Below are 16196 nucleotides of genomic sequence, written 5' to 3'. Positions count from 1 at the left end.
TATAGTTTGTGTTGAAGACAAGTCAGTACAGTCAGCTCCACAACACAATAAATGATGTTAATGGGAATGCAATCCGAGCCAGTTAGGAATTGAGCAATCACATTTTAATCAATAAATACAAACATTTGTTAACCAGTTATTAGGAAGAGAGAAAACAGAAATGTCTGAAGAATTCAAAGGATAACACCGCTTTGAAAATGGAAGTCCCCAAATCTTTGCTAAAAACTTCTTCATTTAGAAAAATTAGAGGTAACAAAAATTTTACTTGAAATAAGCTTTGAAATAATCTCAACAGTTTCCAGTATATCTGAAAGTTCAAACAAATTATTTTCCACATAAAATGGGAGTAGGTTATTTGCACATATGTAGAGCATCTGACAACCCAGGGGAATAAAGATTTGAAAAGATGAACTGTTGAACACCAGGAAATATGATCACTGATAGTCACATGATGGGTGAGGCTCACATTTGTTTCTTGTTCCTGTCTCACTTCCCTTGCTTTACTGCATATCACAGGAAATCACAATTCCTGAGGCCCCACTTGCTGATTTTCAGGTATGGTTAGAATGGGAAGGTGCTGGTGGAAAGGACTGGAAAGGCCAGGAAATTTTTAAATGTTTGACTTAGCTCTGGCCTTGTTTCCATCTCACGCAGTGGCTTTGACCTTGCCACAGCTTCATTTCCCCAAATCATTTGATGGTCCTAGTGCCCAGGAAGCTGTCTCCAACAGTTTATAGACTCAGAAAACCACACTTTCTCTCACTATTCTGAGCCCCAGCTGTAGCAAATAGCCTTCTACTATTCAGCTGGTCTTATCATCTGTGTAAGTACATTTCCTGTATTAAATGCTTTCTACTGAAACACCTAGAATGCTTTCCATTTTTCTGGAATAGATCTTGCAGGACATATATTAGAACTATTAAAACTTTTCCTCCTCTGACTTACCTGGGAAGATCTGCATGAGAATCTACCTTAATCCAAAAATCACTATGGAATGGCCACTTTCCACAATATAGGCGAATGAATATCCCTTTAGCTGTTCTGTTATTTTTTTTCTTAAAAATACCCAAACAAACTGAGATTTTCTTTGCCAGGGATAGGACCCTAACTCTCCACAAATTTCCCCACCAGTGACAGGAGACACAGCCCACAGCCCTCCCCCCCGAGTCATCTTTACAGCATGCCAACTAAGTGTGATGACAAGGAGAAAGAAATACCAACAGGAAATTAATCTTAAGAGCAAATTACAAAGTCAACAAATGAGCAACAGAGTGAAAACAAAGAAAGTCTGAAAACTCCAAGGGTACTGGAAATCCCTAGAGTTTCTTCCCTGCTGAATCAATAAAATTTCCTGAAAGTAAAATCTCGTAACATTTCTGAATCTTTCAAACACATCAAAATAATAAACATTAATAATAATCTGACTTGTCAACAACCGATCTGTAGCTCCTTGGATAGAAGGCGGGGTCACTGGCAGAAGTAGAGTTCTTTGGTGAGCATGGTGACCACACAAGGAATCTGTTTCTTCTCGTCAAAGCGGGGGTCATCAGACCGGGACTCAAAGTGCCTGGCCACCCTGTTGTTCACTCTGGTGAGGATCTGCATGATCTCCAGGTCTTTGCCATGCTCGTCCAGGACGGAACAAAGGGCCTGCACAAACCATGAACCTCTTCCCGGGTTCCTCCATGAGTAATAGCCTTTGATAGGAGAGAAAGATTTCGTCAACTAATTGAGGACATATGGCTCACCAATGAGAATGTGTACACACACATATTCCTTCACGTTCTCTCTCTCTCTCTCTCTCTCTCTCAACTATCAAGCACTCCAGAAATGTTTCGTCTCCTTTTATTTTGGTGCCAGTACTGGGGTTTGAACTCAGAACCTCAGAATCATCCCTTGTTCGAGGATGGTGATCTACCACTTGAGCCACAGTTTTTTGCTTCCAGCTTTTTGCTGTTAACTGGAGACAGAGTCTCATGGACTCTCCTGCCTCGGGGTTGCTTCTCCTCAGATCTCAGCCTCTTGACTAAGCCAATCAGGTGTGAGCTACCATTTCTTCTTTAATTACTATTAAAGGTAATAACAAATGAGATTTTAAAAAAGTAAATGCATCCCTGTGGTATGTGGAATAATGGCCCTCAAAGATAAATAGCATGCCTAACTCTAGAACCCGTGGCTGTTTCCTTACGTGGCAAAGAACTCTACAGATGTCATGAGGGGTATGGAATTGACACCTGATGATCCCAGACTACTAGGGTGGGCCCAGACTAATTATGAGCATCTTTAGCAGCTGTGAAGAGAGAGATAAGGGGGGGGATGGGGAGGAGATGGGAAGGGAGAAGGGAGGGCAGGATTAGAGAGGATAGGACAGGTTGGTGAGATGTGAGGTTTCTGGTTTTAAACGAAGGAAAGGGTCACAAGCCAAGGAATGTGGGGCATTCTGACATGCTAGAAAAGGATGAACAGAAACAGACTTCTTCCAGAACTTCCAGAAAGGATATCGTCCAGTCAGTTCAGTCTGGCATTCTGACCTCTAGAACGTCAGTACGTGTGATACATTTACATGATTTAAAAGCCACTGTGTATAAAAAGTATCCCTTGTTCTAAAGGCTTGGGAGCAAAAGAGTTTCACATTTTGGAATATTTGCATAGATTTTACTGAATAAGAAAATGTAGAGTTGGGCACTTGTGGCCCACACCTAATACTCATGAAACTGAAATCATGATCACAGTTCAAAGCCAGACTGGGAAGGAAAGTGTATGTCACTCTTATCTCTGATTAACTACCAAAAAAAGTGAAATGGAGCCCTGGCTCAAGTGTTAGAGCACCAAGCCCAATACTGGGATCAAAACCAAAACAAAACAAAAAGGCAATCTGAAATGTTCCAAAACTGAAACTTGACTATGATGTTGGGTCTCAAGAAGGTTCATACTTGGGTTAGGGGTAATAAACCATAAATCCGAACTTCAGCAACAGGAACTCATATGGTTCTCAAAACATGCATTTAGATCATGGAACAGACTGGTAAGGTAGCAGACAGTAAGTTGGATACCTGGAACCGTGGAGTAGGCGAAGAGGAAGTCAGCTTCAACTGGGATCTTATAGCGGGGATTAGCATCCGTGTCATTGATAGGTCCTGAGTCAGCCTGGATCCCATCATCGAGCTCTGTTCCTCGGCAAGCCTAAATGCCAAAGCAGAGATCACTTCATGGGGCTGGGAGCAGAAAAGCATGTGCTGTTCACTGCTGTGTCCCAGGGTCAGGAACTGTGCCTAGTAAATGCCAGCACTTCAGTGATCATCTGATGGGGGGTAAATGACTGCACTGTGAGCAAAGCGAAACATTGCAAGAGCTTCCTAACTTGTGATCCGATGCATCCACACAGCCAACCTTTTCCAGGCAAAACAAACAAAAACCCACAGACCCAAATCTGCATCTCCCATGGCATGGCATATACAGTCGCAAAGATAATGCAAAGCCCCATCTTTCTGTGTTCCTGTCCTATGCTCATTCCTACTGCTTTGAAAAGTGATTACCTGAATGAAGAAGAGTTTGGGTTTCTCTAAAAGGGTTTTGCACCGATCTCCCCTAAAATGAGCTGTTAAGTCCTTTATTGGTGTCACACCATCTTTTCCATAAATTAAATTTTCTTCTCCATGGCTCAATAAGATGCAGGCAAAGCAGGCTGAATTGCTGTGGTCCTCCTCAGAAGCTGCAAGCAAGCAACGTAAATACTGAAAAGTTAAAACTCATGTCCTACAGCACGGAAGATGTGGCACTTCAGCGAGATGTCCATGACCACTCAACAGGGACCAGGGAGGGCCCAAGGAGGGGCCGGGGTGGAGAAAAGGCTCCTGCCAAAGCCTAGGGACTTGTATTGGACCACTCCTCTGAAGAAAGGTTAGAGAGAATTCTGAAACTCTTGCTCAGTCAGCACCCAAGCTACAGTGGCCTCATCAATACCAAAGGCCCAGGTGTTCAAGCAACTTGTGGAAGACAGCTTATTGGGTAGCAGAAGGGCAGAACTCAGCATTTGGCTACTTGATAATGGTTTGTTTGTAAAGCAGAGGTGATAATCCTAAATAAGAAGCATTTGTAAAATAGGTCACATACTCAGTGCAATGCAAGTATTTGTTGAGAAAAACATTATACCAAGAGGAATAAACCAGCTGCCATAGGACAATTATTATAGGAGTCTATGTTGGTAATATAACCAAGAGAGGTCAAGTTCACAGAGAGAAAGCAGAATGGTGATTGCTAGTGGCTGGGAAGGAGGAGATAGGAGGAAAGAGAAAGAAATTAGGTGTTTAACAGGTGTAATATTTCAGTGATGGGAGAAGGAAAGCATTCTGGAGATGCACAATAATTTGAATGTGCTTAATGACACTGAACTATACAGTTAAAGTATCAGAATCATAATTTTTACATCATGTATCATTTAGTAGAATAAAAAAAAACAACAAAACTAAAGTCAGGCTCAGTGGATCATACCTGCAATTCATGCTCAGGAAGCTTGGAAACTTGGGAGGATGGCAATTCAAGGCCATCCCAGAGAAGAAAGTTCATGAGATAACCCCCTGCCCTATCTTAACCAATAAAAGCTAGGTGTAGTGGTGTGCACTTGTCATCTAGCTATGAGGAATCTTAAACAGGAGGATCACAGTCCAGGTAAAGTGAGCGATCCTAATTAAAAAACAACAAAAGCAAAATGGGCTGGACGAATGACTCAGGCAAGTAGTGCCTGCCTAGCAAGAGCAAGACCCTGAGTTCAAAGCCTAGCTCTTGTAGAGTTTCTTTTTAAAAGACAACAAAAATGTTGGTTCAAACCCATGACCACCAAGAACAAAAATGTTGGACTGGCTATCAATGTAGAGTACTAAGGAGCTGGTCACCCAGCTCCAACTTATCGAAGGGATACAAACTAACCAACTAGCTAGGTAACTAACTCGCTAACAGATATGGGGTTTTCTTGTTGATGACCATTGAAGGGACAAGAATATAATTTAGAAGGCCCTGAATTTAAGTCCTAGCACTCGGGCAGGCACTTTACATGGATTATATTCTTCTGTCCCTACAAGAGTCCTTTGAAGCAGGTCTTACTTTGATATCACTGATAAAAAGTATAGCTTTGGGGTAGTATCATAAATTTGCCCAGGCAGCTCAAGCTTGAGCCATAACCCCATCATCCTTCAAGCCCTGCTGTTCCCATGGCTCCCACCAACAGGCATGGTCTCCGCTCTTCTCGTCAATGAGACACCTGTGCTTGGAGCTCACACTGATTTGTTAGTTTTGAAGGACAAAAAAAAACGATGGTGAGGAAAGTTGGAATTCTTAGCTGAATTCTTAGCTGAATTCCTAGTTGGGAAAAGGAGAGATTTTCCTCACAGGAATCCATTACACACACAGTCAACAGAAATAACTGCTTTTTGATAACAAGCTTTGGGCATGGGTAGAATAATGCTTTGCTGATTCCACAGACAATAACCAAGATTTCCCTGCTGATAACAAGCTTTGGATAGAATAATTCACCATCCACAAGAATACAAACCACAGACAACTAGTACACTCCTTTATGCGTGCAGAGGCCAATATACCTCCCTAAGCATGTGCACAGATTTTCTCACGGTTATTCCTCCTCAAACTCTGAGAAATGGGAGCAGGGTGGGGGGAGAGGCACACTGGAATCATTTCAACAGAACAAAGTGATCGGGATGATAAGATAGGTAGCTTTGTATGGGTCACCTACTTGTTAGGACCAGAATCTGACCCACCTCTGAAAGCACCAGTTTCTATCTAGTCTGCTCTATCATGTGACCTAGTAGGGTATAACACGTCAGTATGTAAGATTCATGTTCAAAGGAATTAGCAAGAGATGTCTAATTCTGAGAGAGGGGGAAGGGTCAGGGTTTTTTTTCATGTTGTAGCTAAAAACAAACAAACAAACAAAAAACAAACCTACAGTAAATCATCTACTGCCTGGGGTCCCCTTTAGAATGAACTGATCAGATTTTACTTGCAAATGTTTGCCCCAAATGTTACAGCAGCCCAAGTGACACTACTAGATGGTGTGGTAAGTAGGTCTAACAGGGAGCACCGGAGCTTGAGGTCTGGTTCTGCTCCTAATTTGCTCTTCAATCATTCCTTATCTAAAGCTCTTCCTGCACATTTAAAAAGTGGGCATGCATCCTAGGAAGTGGGGGTGGGGAACAAATGTAGACATAATACTCAATAAACATTTGTGAAAGGGGGGCATACCGGTAACTTAAGGGGATGGGTAGGGTTTGGAGAGTTGGGGGAGAACAAGAGGAGGGGTGAGATGGATCAAGATGCCTTGAAATACTTTTGTACAATTGCTTAAAATAATAAACAAATATTTAAAAAGCGGGCATGCAAACATAACGTCAGCCAGAATTGTACCAACTATATTAAAAATTCAATGAAATAAAATCTTTTTTTTTTTTGGGTCCGGTCATGGGGCTTGAACTCTTGGCCTGGGCGCTGTCCCTCAGCTATTCAGCTCAAGGCTAGCACTCTACCATTGAGCCACCTTCCCAGCCCTCAATGAAATAAAATCTTGAATATACCAAATAGGAAACAGAGACTTTATGCTGCCAGAGAGCTTATGCTTAAATTTGATTCTTGACTTGGAGATATAGATCTATAGCTTCTCCTGTAACTAGATTTTTTTAAAGTGACCAGTTCTGGAACCTCTCTCTCTTGCTGGAAATGAAATTAAACCATTCAGAGAGACCTGCCTCTCCCGGGACGAAGTCGGAGCAGCCAGAGGAAGAAGGCTCCCCATGCTGAAGTCCCCTTGTCTTGCCAAGGCCTCCTGAGTCCTCCCCTGCTCCCCTCCATGCATGGGAAAGGCGGAGCAAGCGGCACAGGTGCTCACCTTGCTTAAGCAGTTCTTGCATCTTGGAGCAAGAGCAGTCATTATAGACCACCACTTCAAACCCCAGGCTTTGGAAGCACTTGAAAAGGGCCTCAGCGTCTTTGTCTGTTCCATTTCGGACACCCATACCTGTGGAAATCAAGGAGATCTTGGATTAGCAGCACTGCCTGCGGTTTTCACCAGGCCAGGCACTGAGTCTAACCCAGAGAGCCCCTTCAACGTAAATGCTCTGAGTGTATGTCACCTTCGAGGGCACCAATGAAATGAGAAGCAAACTCATGGGAGTGGGACTCAGCCTGTCCACAGAAGGTGAGCCTCCTCATGGTGATTCCCAGCCCCACTGAGCCACTAAGCCCCACTAAGAACCCTTGATTCTAAGCCCCATGGCCAAAGTCCCTTATCAGCTAATATGCATGCTGGGGCCTTAGATAGAAGGTTCCTAGCTTCTTTCCATGCCTTTCCCTGGACACAGGACTATCACCCCAGAGGCCTTGTCTGCCACAGGACATGGGCATAGCATTTCTCCAGTGAGTACTACACATGGAAAGGGGGGGTTGGCCCAAGGCCCCCACCACATACCTGTCACTTTGTCGAAGTTCTTATTGTTTATTATGATACATTTCCCCACCTTCTCGAAGTTCATATCATATTGGAATGTAGGTACTCTGTCCCGGGGGGGCCTGAATGATCGTGAAGAGCCATTTTTCTTCTTCTTACTGGGGAAAGAGAAAGCCAGTCAGGGGCTATGTTCAAAAGCTGGGCAGGAGTGGGTCTCCTGTGCCTAGGAAAAGCCGTATCTGTGAAGAAAACACCTGAGTGGGCAGATGGTTCTGTTTATCTGCCATGTGTCCATGGAATGAGTTCCCTGGTAAAGTTTGCTGGATGTCAGTGAAATGTAAGTTTGAATTACCATCCTGGAGTGATCAGCACTGGGACTGCCACCCAGGGCAAGGGTGGATCTACTGTGACATGCACTGTGCAAGATGGGCAGAATCCACCAAAACTGAGCTCACACACACCTGCGACAGAGCATTATCTGGCGTGGGTAATGCAAGCACGTGCCAAGAAGCAGAGCCACAACAGCTTCAAACAGGATGTGACCCAGACAACATTTATGGGAGAATGGCTAAACTCTTGCATATTCATGTAGTGAAATCTCACAACAATGAATAAACCATGACAATATGAAGCAATATGAATTTCACAAAAATAACACAGTTAGGGACCAATACACAAAAAGATACACACAGAGTTCAAAATACTAATACCTAATACCAGCTATTCAGGGGCTGGAGAATGGGAAAACTGGGGTTTGAGGCCAGCCCAGGAACAAAGTTCGCAAGACCTCCAGCTCAACAAATACAAAGCTGAAAACGGCCAAGGGAAAATCGAAACTCAGCAGGTACTTGATAAATGTGGGTTCTTTTTGGTGGCGGGGGGGAGGAGGAGGAGGAAGGTAGTATTAGGATTTGAACTTAGCATCTTGTGCTTGTTAGACAGGCACTCTTCAAATGAGCCATGCCCCCAGCCCTTTTTCTTACTTTATTTTTCAAGTTGGGTCTGCCCAAGGGCCAGTCTTAGACTACAATCCTACCATCTTTGCCTCAGGAGTAGCTGGCCCTCAAATCAAATTCTTTTTTTGGGAGTGGGTGGGGGTAAGAGGTAGTACTGGGAATTGAACTCAGGGTAAGCTCACCAGGTAAGTGTCCTTGAACCATGCCCTGGGTCTTCCTTGATTTTAATCCATGGAAGTGTCTCAGAATCTCTGAAAGGAAGTGATATTTCTCTTTCCTCTTCCCACTGTTGTTGTCCTGATTACAGACCAGCACTATCTGTCTTTTCCATCTTGTCAAATTTCTATTTCAATATGACCTCCATTGATTGATTGATTGACTGACTGTACTGGATTTTGAACTCAGGGCTTCATGATTGTTAGTCAGGCATTCCTCTTGATTCACACTTCCAGCCCCTTTTGCTCTGGTTAATTTTGAGATAGAGTCTTACTTTTTTTGTGGAGGCTAACCTGATCCTTCTATTTTTTTGCTTCTTGCTATAGCTAGGATGACAGGTATATGATAGATATATGCAGGGGCATGCCATGGGTACTGTGACTGTCACAGCGATGTAGGGGTAGGATGGCAGCGGGGTACCCTTCCCGTGGAGTGCCTCCCATTTTGGGATGACGTATGTGTTTCTGTATAGACATGCCTCACAGACATTGCTACCTGTCAAGTCCTACTGACGCTAACAAAGATGATTACAGGGTCCAGCAGAGGGGAAAGGGTGAATATGATCAAAGGCATGCAGGAAAAATTCCTAAGGAAACCTGCTTAAAAAAAAAAAAAAAAAGCCGGGCGCTGGTGGCTCACGCCTGTAATCCTAGCTACTCAGGAGGCTGAGATCTGAGGATCGCAGTTCAAAGCCAGCCCAGCAGGAAAGTCTGTGAGACTGTTATCTCCAATAAACTACTAGAAAACCAGAGGTGGCGTTGTGGCTCAAGCGGTAGAGCACTCGCCTTGAGCTGAAGAGCACACCCAGGCCCAGAGTTCAAGCCCCATGACTGATCAAAAAAAAAAAAATTGTAAAAAAAAAATATGCTCTACAGCCTCTGAAAAGATAAAAATCAACTTTTATGTTCTGCAATAAAGACCAAGTAACAAACAAGCTATGGGGTTGGTTGGTTTTGTGCCAGTACTGGGGGGCTTTGAAATCATAGCTTGGACACTGTCCCTTAGATTTTTTTCACTCAAGGTTGGTTCTCTGCCACTTGGGCCCCCTGGCTTTTTGCTGGTTAACTAGAGCTAAGGGTATCAGACTTCCTTGCTCATGCTGGCTTTGAATCGTGATCCTCAGATCTGAGGCTTCTGGGTAGCAAGAATTCCAGGTGTGAGTCACCAGCATCCCACAAAATAATGACTTTAAAAAAACCTGTAAACTAAATATGGAATATATCATGATTTTGCATGTCATCTTTGCACAGGGGTCATGCTAATCTTCTCTGTATCACTCCAAACTTTAGTATATTGCTGCCGAAGTGAGACACAAGCCACGGACTTTTGAAAGTACAGTCATTACCGCCTCCTCAGAGATGTGCAGAAGAAAAGAAGAGTATCAAGGGTCTTATATAAGAACAAGCTTGGAGCTAAGTCACATGACAATTCAAACCACACTGCTTCCATTAGAACTTGGAAAATGAATTCATTGTTTTTAATGTGAATTATGCTTTGTTAATTTGGTTTTAAAAAGAAACACAACTACGGAATAATGCTACACACACTTGAAAGAGGGCACTGTCTGCAGTTATGAAAAGACCTGACACTGTACGTGAAATATGATTCTTTCATCTGGTAAACATCTCCAAAGGGTGGTAAGGGCAATTGCTTTGCCCTAAGCTTGCCCCTAACTGACCTTTCTTCTTTCAAAGTGAACTTGATATCTGCTTCCTCTTTGGGGGATTTGTGTCAGTCAATATTAATGGTTCCTTCTAACCGAAGCGGCTTTGTGTTAAACCTAAGCCTTCCCAGACCACGGGTATGTATTAGCAAGGGATCACCAATTCAATTCCAGTGCATTTACCTTGCCCAGAAGCCCAGAGGAGCTGGTTTGGGGCTAGCAAAGGATCAGCCTCCAGCAGGTATATAACTGAAGGGACAAATGAAAGGCAAAATGACTAGAAAAGCAAGGAGGGGAGGAGGACTGAAACTTACTACATAGAGCTATTCTGTTTTGAGTGAGAATCCAGAAACTGAGTCTGCCACATACTCTGTCCTGTTGTCCCTTTAGCATGTAAATTACGTTGTATCACCTGACCTAAATTACAGGCATGTCCATCTCTCGTTAGAAGATAAATTATGTTTAAATTAATAGTAACTAATTACCTTCTTTTACATGAGGTCTTGCTATCTTGCCCAAGCTGACCTTGACTGCTAGATTCAAGAAATCCTCTTCCCTCAGCCTCCCTGTAGCTGGAACTACAGGGCTGCATCACTATACCTGGCTAATGGGAAACTGTGAAGGCAGGATTTGGATTAGTTCCCTGCTGCTTCTCAGCTCAGAAGCTCACTCAGGCATACTTCGTGAATGAATAACGAGCACTTCAGCTGAGGAAATACAATAGGTATACACCCCAAGTAACCCCCAGTCTAACTGGACACACACTCTGCAGACCTGAGAGTTGCCAGGGAGCTTCAGGCTTCAGAGGAGGCGAAGGAGTAGCTGCCTAGGATCATACTTTTACCCTGCTGCAAGCATTAGAGTTACAGCCTCAGGCTTCAGGGTCACAAAGTGAGAAGGAAACTGACTTCTGGTCTTACATTAATGTCCCTTTCTCCTTGCCTCTCTGTGGAGGCAATGAGAGAAGAACAAGTGAGGGTACCACTTTCCTGGTGACAGGGCAGAGTACCAGGTGATGGCACTGGATTGGCACCCCTCCACACGTCTCAGCCTCTCGGCCCCTGGACCGGCAGGTCAGACATGCTGTATTTCAGAAATCACAGCACACCAGTGCTTCCCCGGGTATCATTGCAGGTACAGGGTGGTCATGGGTCTAATTCATAAACCCTGAACCCTGCACAGAGGACCCAACCCTGATAGCAAACCCAGTTACACCAGTTACTTTTAATACCACCTCGAACAGGATCCTAGGATGTGTCATTGTGGCTGATGTCACCACTGAAGCCCCCTCCTCTGTGACACATTGCCTGGAGTCCCCTTCCTGCTGAAAGGATTTAGGAGGGTATAGGCTTTATACCCTGTTTCCAGCCACTGAAAAGAAGTCTCACTAAAAATCAGCTGTTGGAGCCCAGCGGAACTCTAGGTAATGAGCTGCTATTGGATGTAGAACGGGGCCCAGGGGAGGGGGAAAGCTAATTAATTAGCTCACTGCAGCAAAATGGCAGCATTCCAAAGCTCTGACAAGATCCCAAGGGGTCCCCCAGAAGCCAGGTGGGACAGTAGGGGCTAAGAAGGGACTTAAGAAGCTTTCAAAGATCCAGATTAGAAACTTCATCAGCTAACCATCATCCCCAGAGACAAGATTTTGTAAAGGTGGCTGTCCCCACCCCAGGTCCATATGACCAACCTTTCTGTAGAAGATGCGGGAACATAGGACAAAGACCCCGTGGGGCAGGGGAAAAGAAATGCACACTAAGCGTCTCTCGAGTCCAGAGTCTTTCAAATGGTACAGGCAGCTGAGTGCCAGTGGCTCAGGCCTGTAAGCCTAGCTACTCAGAAGGCTGTGATCTGAGGATTGTGACTCAAAGCTAGTTCAGGCAGAAATATCCATAAGACATAATTTCCAATTAACCAGCAAAAAGCCAGACGTGGAGGTATGGCTCAAATGGTAGAGTACCAGCTTTGAGTGAAAAGCCAAATGAGAGTGAAAGGCTGAGTTCAAGCACTAAAACAAAGAAATCAAACAGCACAAACAGTGGAGAAAGTATTTTTTTAAATTCAGACCAGTCAGGTATGTGATTATTTTAAGTCCTGGGTTTTACAAAAGGGAGTTAACAGCCATTATCACACTTTCTAGGCTACTGTCTAGGCCAGGCCTGCCTCTCATTTCCTCTCCCTTTGTTAATTCTCTGCAGATAACTAATATTTATCTTGGCCTTTTTTTAACATCCCCCAAGACTTTCTCCAAGATTATTTTGCTTGAAAGAAACACAGGATTCCTGTTTTGGAGGCTGTCACAAAGAGCAAAGTCCATGCTAAATCAGACCAGTGAATTCAAAGTGCTAAATCCTCTTAAAAGCTTGAGTGTTCCACAATTGGCTGAAGATGAAAAAAATATTTAAATCTGGCCACTAAATCACTGTCTTAGGGCCAGACAAGCAAGATGGCAGCATACTACACTCTGCTGGTGAAGTGACTTACAAAGCGTGGGTACGTGTACATTAAGATGGGATGGAAAGAAAGGTAATTCTCAGGGCAGGTAGAAGGCATTGATGCCTAACCCCACTCTTCCTCTCCCTCCCTGCTGCCTCTAGGAATTCAGGCAAATCCCATTACCTTCACTGCTCAGATGCTTTCAGATGTGCTGGACTCTGCCAGCAACACACAGCATGAAGCACATCCTCCTAACTTCACAGGTAGACAGCCATTTCTTACAATCTACCATCTCACACGGTGAGGCCAGCTCAGACATTTTCACTACAACCAAGTCAGGAGTCAACACAGACAACCCAGCTTTGTGGGTTATTTATATGAAGAATCTACAGTCACTTGCCCTAGACAACATTGCAGGATAAAAATATTCTGCCCACTTGATGAGGACTTGGCAAACCTCAGGAAGTACACAATGGGCTTTTTACAATCCACTCTGGGTGCCGGTATAATTTTCCCCATCACTGGAGTAGATAAATACCAATTTTATCCTCTTACAGATCCCTGGGGCTGCTGGAAACGTGAATTACGCCTTTCTATATTTGGAAGAGAAGAGAAGCATGCAAACCCACTCCTATTTCTTTTCTAAAGCCCTCTCATGGCTTGGCATCCCAGCCACTCCGTCTGTTTGTAGACATTCCTCAGTAAGCAGTAAACACACCACCAGTGGGTACACACCTCCCTGGGGCCGTTCATCTGCATCAAGAGCTCTGGTTTTTGTAGCTGCTTTGTCTAAATATTTTTGGAGTGATTCATTCATGGTTTCAACAGAGGGCATCCCCACAAGACTGTACATAACATACACAGGCCTGGAGCAGGACAGGAAGGGAAAGAGAGAAGAGAGAAATACCTGGAGTCTCCATCCGGAAGCAGCCCCCTCTGTAGCAGGAGCAGGCTTCGCCCTGAGACCACAGGGAGGGAGTTACCCTCTTCTCTGTAGTAGTAGAAACTCAGCATGCTCGGAGCTCAGCAGAGGATGGGAGACTGGCATGGGCTGGCATGCCCTGGAGGCCCGTGACTGAATCAGCAGTGAGTTCCACACTGGAGTTTTCCATAGGACCATTCAAACTCTGCTGGGAAGGTCACACTGGCCTCCCCTTCTCTGCTGACGGGCAGAAATAGCCAGTCTCTACATGGAGCCCCCCCTCCTATCCCCCACAGCTCCCTGTGGAAAGCATTCTAGGGGGATGGGGTCCAAAAGGAGGAAAGATAGACTTCCACAACACATATAGCCAGCAGTAGATCTTCAAGAGTGAAACACTGGAAAGGACGTGTGTATGGCTCAGCCAAGAGGCTGAGTAGGAACAGCAGAAACCATTCACACGATAAGTGTGCACACAAGGCCAACCTACCCAAGTGTCCATCCTCAAAAGGTTGTATAATAGTACCCGTGTGGGTGGCAAATACATAAGACCATAGCAACGAAATGAACAAAAACAGATGGTAAGTTGATAGGAAACTAAACAGTTCATTAGAGTGGTTTTTGGCTTTGAAGTTTTGTTTTTGCTTCTGTTTTACAGAGACCAGATCTTGCTATTCATCTCAGGCTAACCCCAGAACTCATTAAATATACCAGGCTGGTCTTGAACTCATAATCCATCAGCTTTCTCTCTGCAACTTCTAGGATTACAGGCATGTGCCACCATACAAATCTGATTTGTTCCTTCTATAGGTACTCAAATTAGCAGTGCATAGAAAAGCACCCCAGAAGGGTGCTTATTTTTTTTTTTTTTTGTCCATCATGGGGCTTGAACTCTGGGCTTGGGCGCTGTCCCTGTGCTCTTCAGCTCAAGGTGAGTGCTCTACCGCTTGAGCCACAGCGCCACTTCCGGTTTTCTAGTGGTTTATTGGAGATAAGAGTCTCATGGACTTTCCTGCCTGGGCTGGCTTTGAACCATGATCTTCAGATCTCAGCCTCCTCAGTAGTTAGGATTACTTTTTAGAAGAAGTGGATAAACATTTCTCTGTGGTTTTGCATACAGGGAATGATCCAAGTGCTGTTACTGCTTCCCTTCCCAACCCTCCAAAGGCAACAAGGAAAATGTGCACACATCAAGCACGACACATAAGCAAGCAAATAACCATGCTTTTCACCATTTCCCGAGGGAGGGTCGTAGCCAGTGCAAACCGCAGAGCTGAAGTGAGGTGACCGCACCTGCCGCCCTGGGCGGTCCTCTCGGTCACTTGCCATCCTCAGCTCTGTGAACAAGAAAAACAATTAGCTCTCCACATTTTTCTCTGAAACTCCGCTTGCAAAACGACGTTTTGCTAACAAAGGATTAAATCTTAAAAATCATTTAGGAGAAGTAAGGAGCTAGGTTCTCTTTAAATAGCCTGAAAGAGTGAGTGGGAGACTCGAGGAGTTGTCTGGATTGTGGCTGAGCTCAGGTGCAGAAGATGGGGCAGATAGCATCATCTCTAACTACTTCATCCTTTACTCCTTCTCACACGCTGATGCTCCCTTGCAGCAGAGTCCCTTGCCAGAGAGAAGGCTGGCGAGCTGGGGTTTAAACAAGTAATGCCAAGCTGTAATTTCCTACTTGAGATCGCCTGTTCATTAGAGAAGCAACAGATTGTATGCTCAGCATATTCCTCTATTACTAGACTTAATTGTTCTCTATTAGTGTCCTGCTCCCCCATCCCCAACACTAGGGCTGGAACTCAGGGCCCCTATCATCACTGGGCTTTGTCTGCTCAAGGTTGGTTCTCTACCACTTGAGCCACACCTTCCAAATTTTTGCTAGTTAAATGGAGATAACAATGTCATCTATGTTTCTGTCCAGGCTGCTTTGAACCATGATCCTCTGTCTCTTGAGTAGCTAAGATGACAGGCGTGAGCCATCGGCATTCAGCTCAGTGGTGGTTTACATTTTTAGGCCTGTATGCTCTTGCTTGGATGTAGCTTGTCCCTGCTCAAACTCATACGGAAACAAACTTGCTAGTGTAATGGTACTGAGAGGTGATGGAATCACTAAGAGGTGACCATGGCACGGGACAGAACCCTCAAGGATGCATTAGTGTGGTTCTCCAGGGGCAGGATTTCCTTGAGAGTTCTCTCCAGAGTGGGTTGTTCCAGTGATGCTTTCTACCCCTGCACCCCACCTCATATATCCCCTTGCCCTTCTGTCTCCTGACATAAATTGAAGCAGTCCAAAGACCTCACTTTTGGACTTCTTAGCCTCTAGTACCATGAGCCAAAACAAGCCTGTTCTTTATAAATGACCCAGTCTTGCATATCCTGTTATTGCAAAAGAAATGGGGCTAAGACACTATGAAAACCTGACTCACCTCCCCTTCCTTACCTTCTCTTTTCATCACAGAGTTAATTTTCCTTCTATAGTTCCAGAACCTGAAATACTTGGAAATATTCTACCTAGCAGAAGCTTCAGCCTCCAGTTCCTGAGCTGGGTGGCCCGTT

The 16196-nt window shown here is 44.5% G+C and overlaps 1 protein-coding gene and 1 non-coding gene across 3 annotated transcripts in view; both read right to left on the bottom strand.

The window, feature by feature from the left end:
* Positions 1 to 82: 82 nt before the first annotated feature.
* Positions 83 to 16196, bottom strand: part of Casp7 (caspase 7) — a 31956-nt gene continuing 15842 nt past the window's right edge. For both annotated transcript variants that reach the window (XM_069988051.1, XM_069988050.1), the window contains exons 3-7: positions 7475 to 7611; positions 6896 to 7024; positions 3537 to 3712; positions 3054 to 3183; positions 83 to 1697 (exon numbers count right to left, since the gene is read on the bottom strand). In XM_069988051.1, coding sequence (XP_069844152.1) covers positions 1468 to 1697; positions 3054 to 3183; positions 3537 to 3712; positions 6896 to 7024; positions 7475 to 7611 — 802 coding nt within the window. In that variant the 3' untranslated portion in view covers positions 83 to 1467. The remainder of the gene's footprint in view (positions 1698 to 3053; positions 3184 to 3536; positions 3713 to 6895; positions 7025 to 7474; positions 7612 to 16196) is intronic.
* On the bottom strand, positions 9831 to 9937 carry LOC138803989 (U6 spliceosomal RNA). Its single transcript, XR_011365114.1, has one exon. It is a non-coding gene; the product is annotated as a U6 spliceosomal RNA (small nuclear RNA).

Source organism: Dipodomys merriami, unplaced genomic scaffold (genome assembly GCF_024711535.1).
Source record: "Dipodomys merriami isolate MVZ:Mamm:240054 unplaced genomic scaffold, mDipMer1.0.p SCAF_35, whole genome shotgun sequence".
NCBI lineage: Eukaryota > Metazoa > Chordata > Mammalia > Rodentia > Heteromyidae > Dipodomys > Dipodomys merriami.
This window is presented reverse-complemented; position numbering and strand designations above follow the sequence as displayed.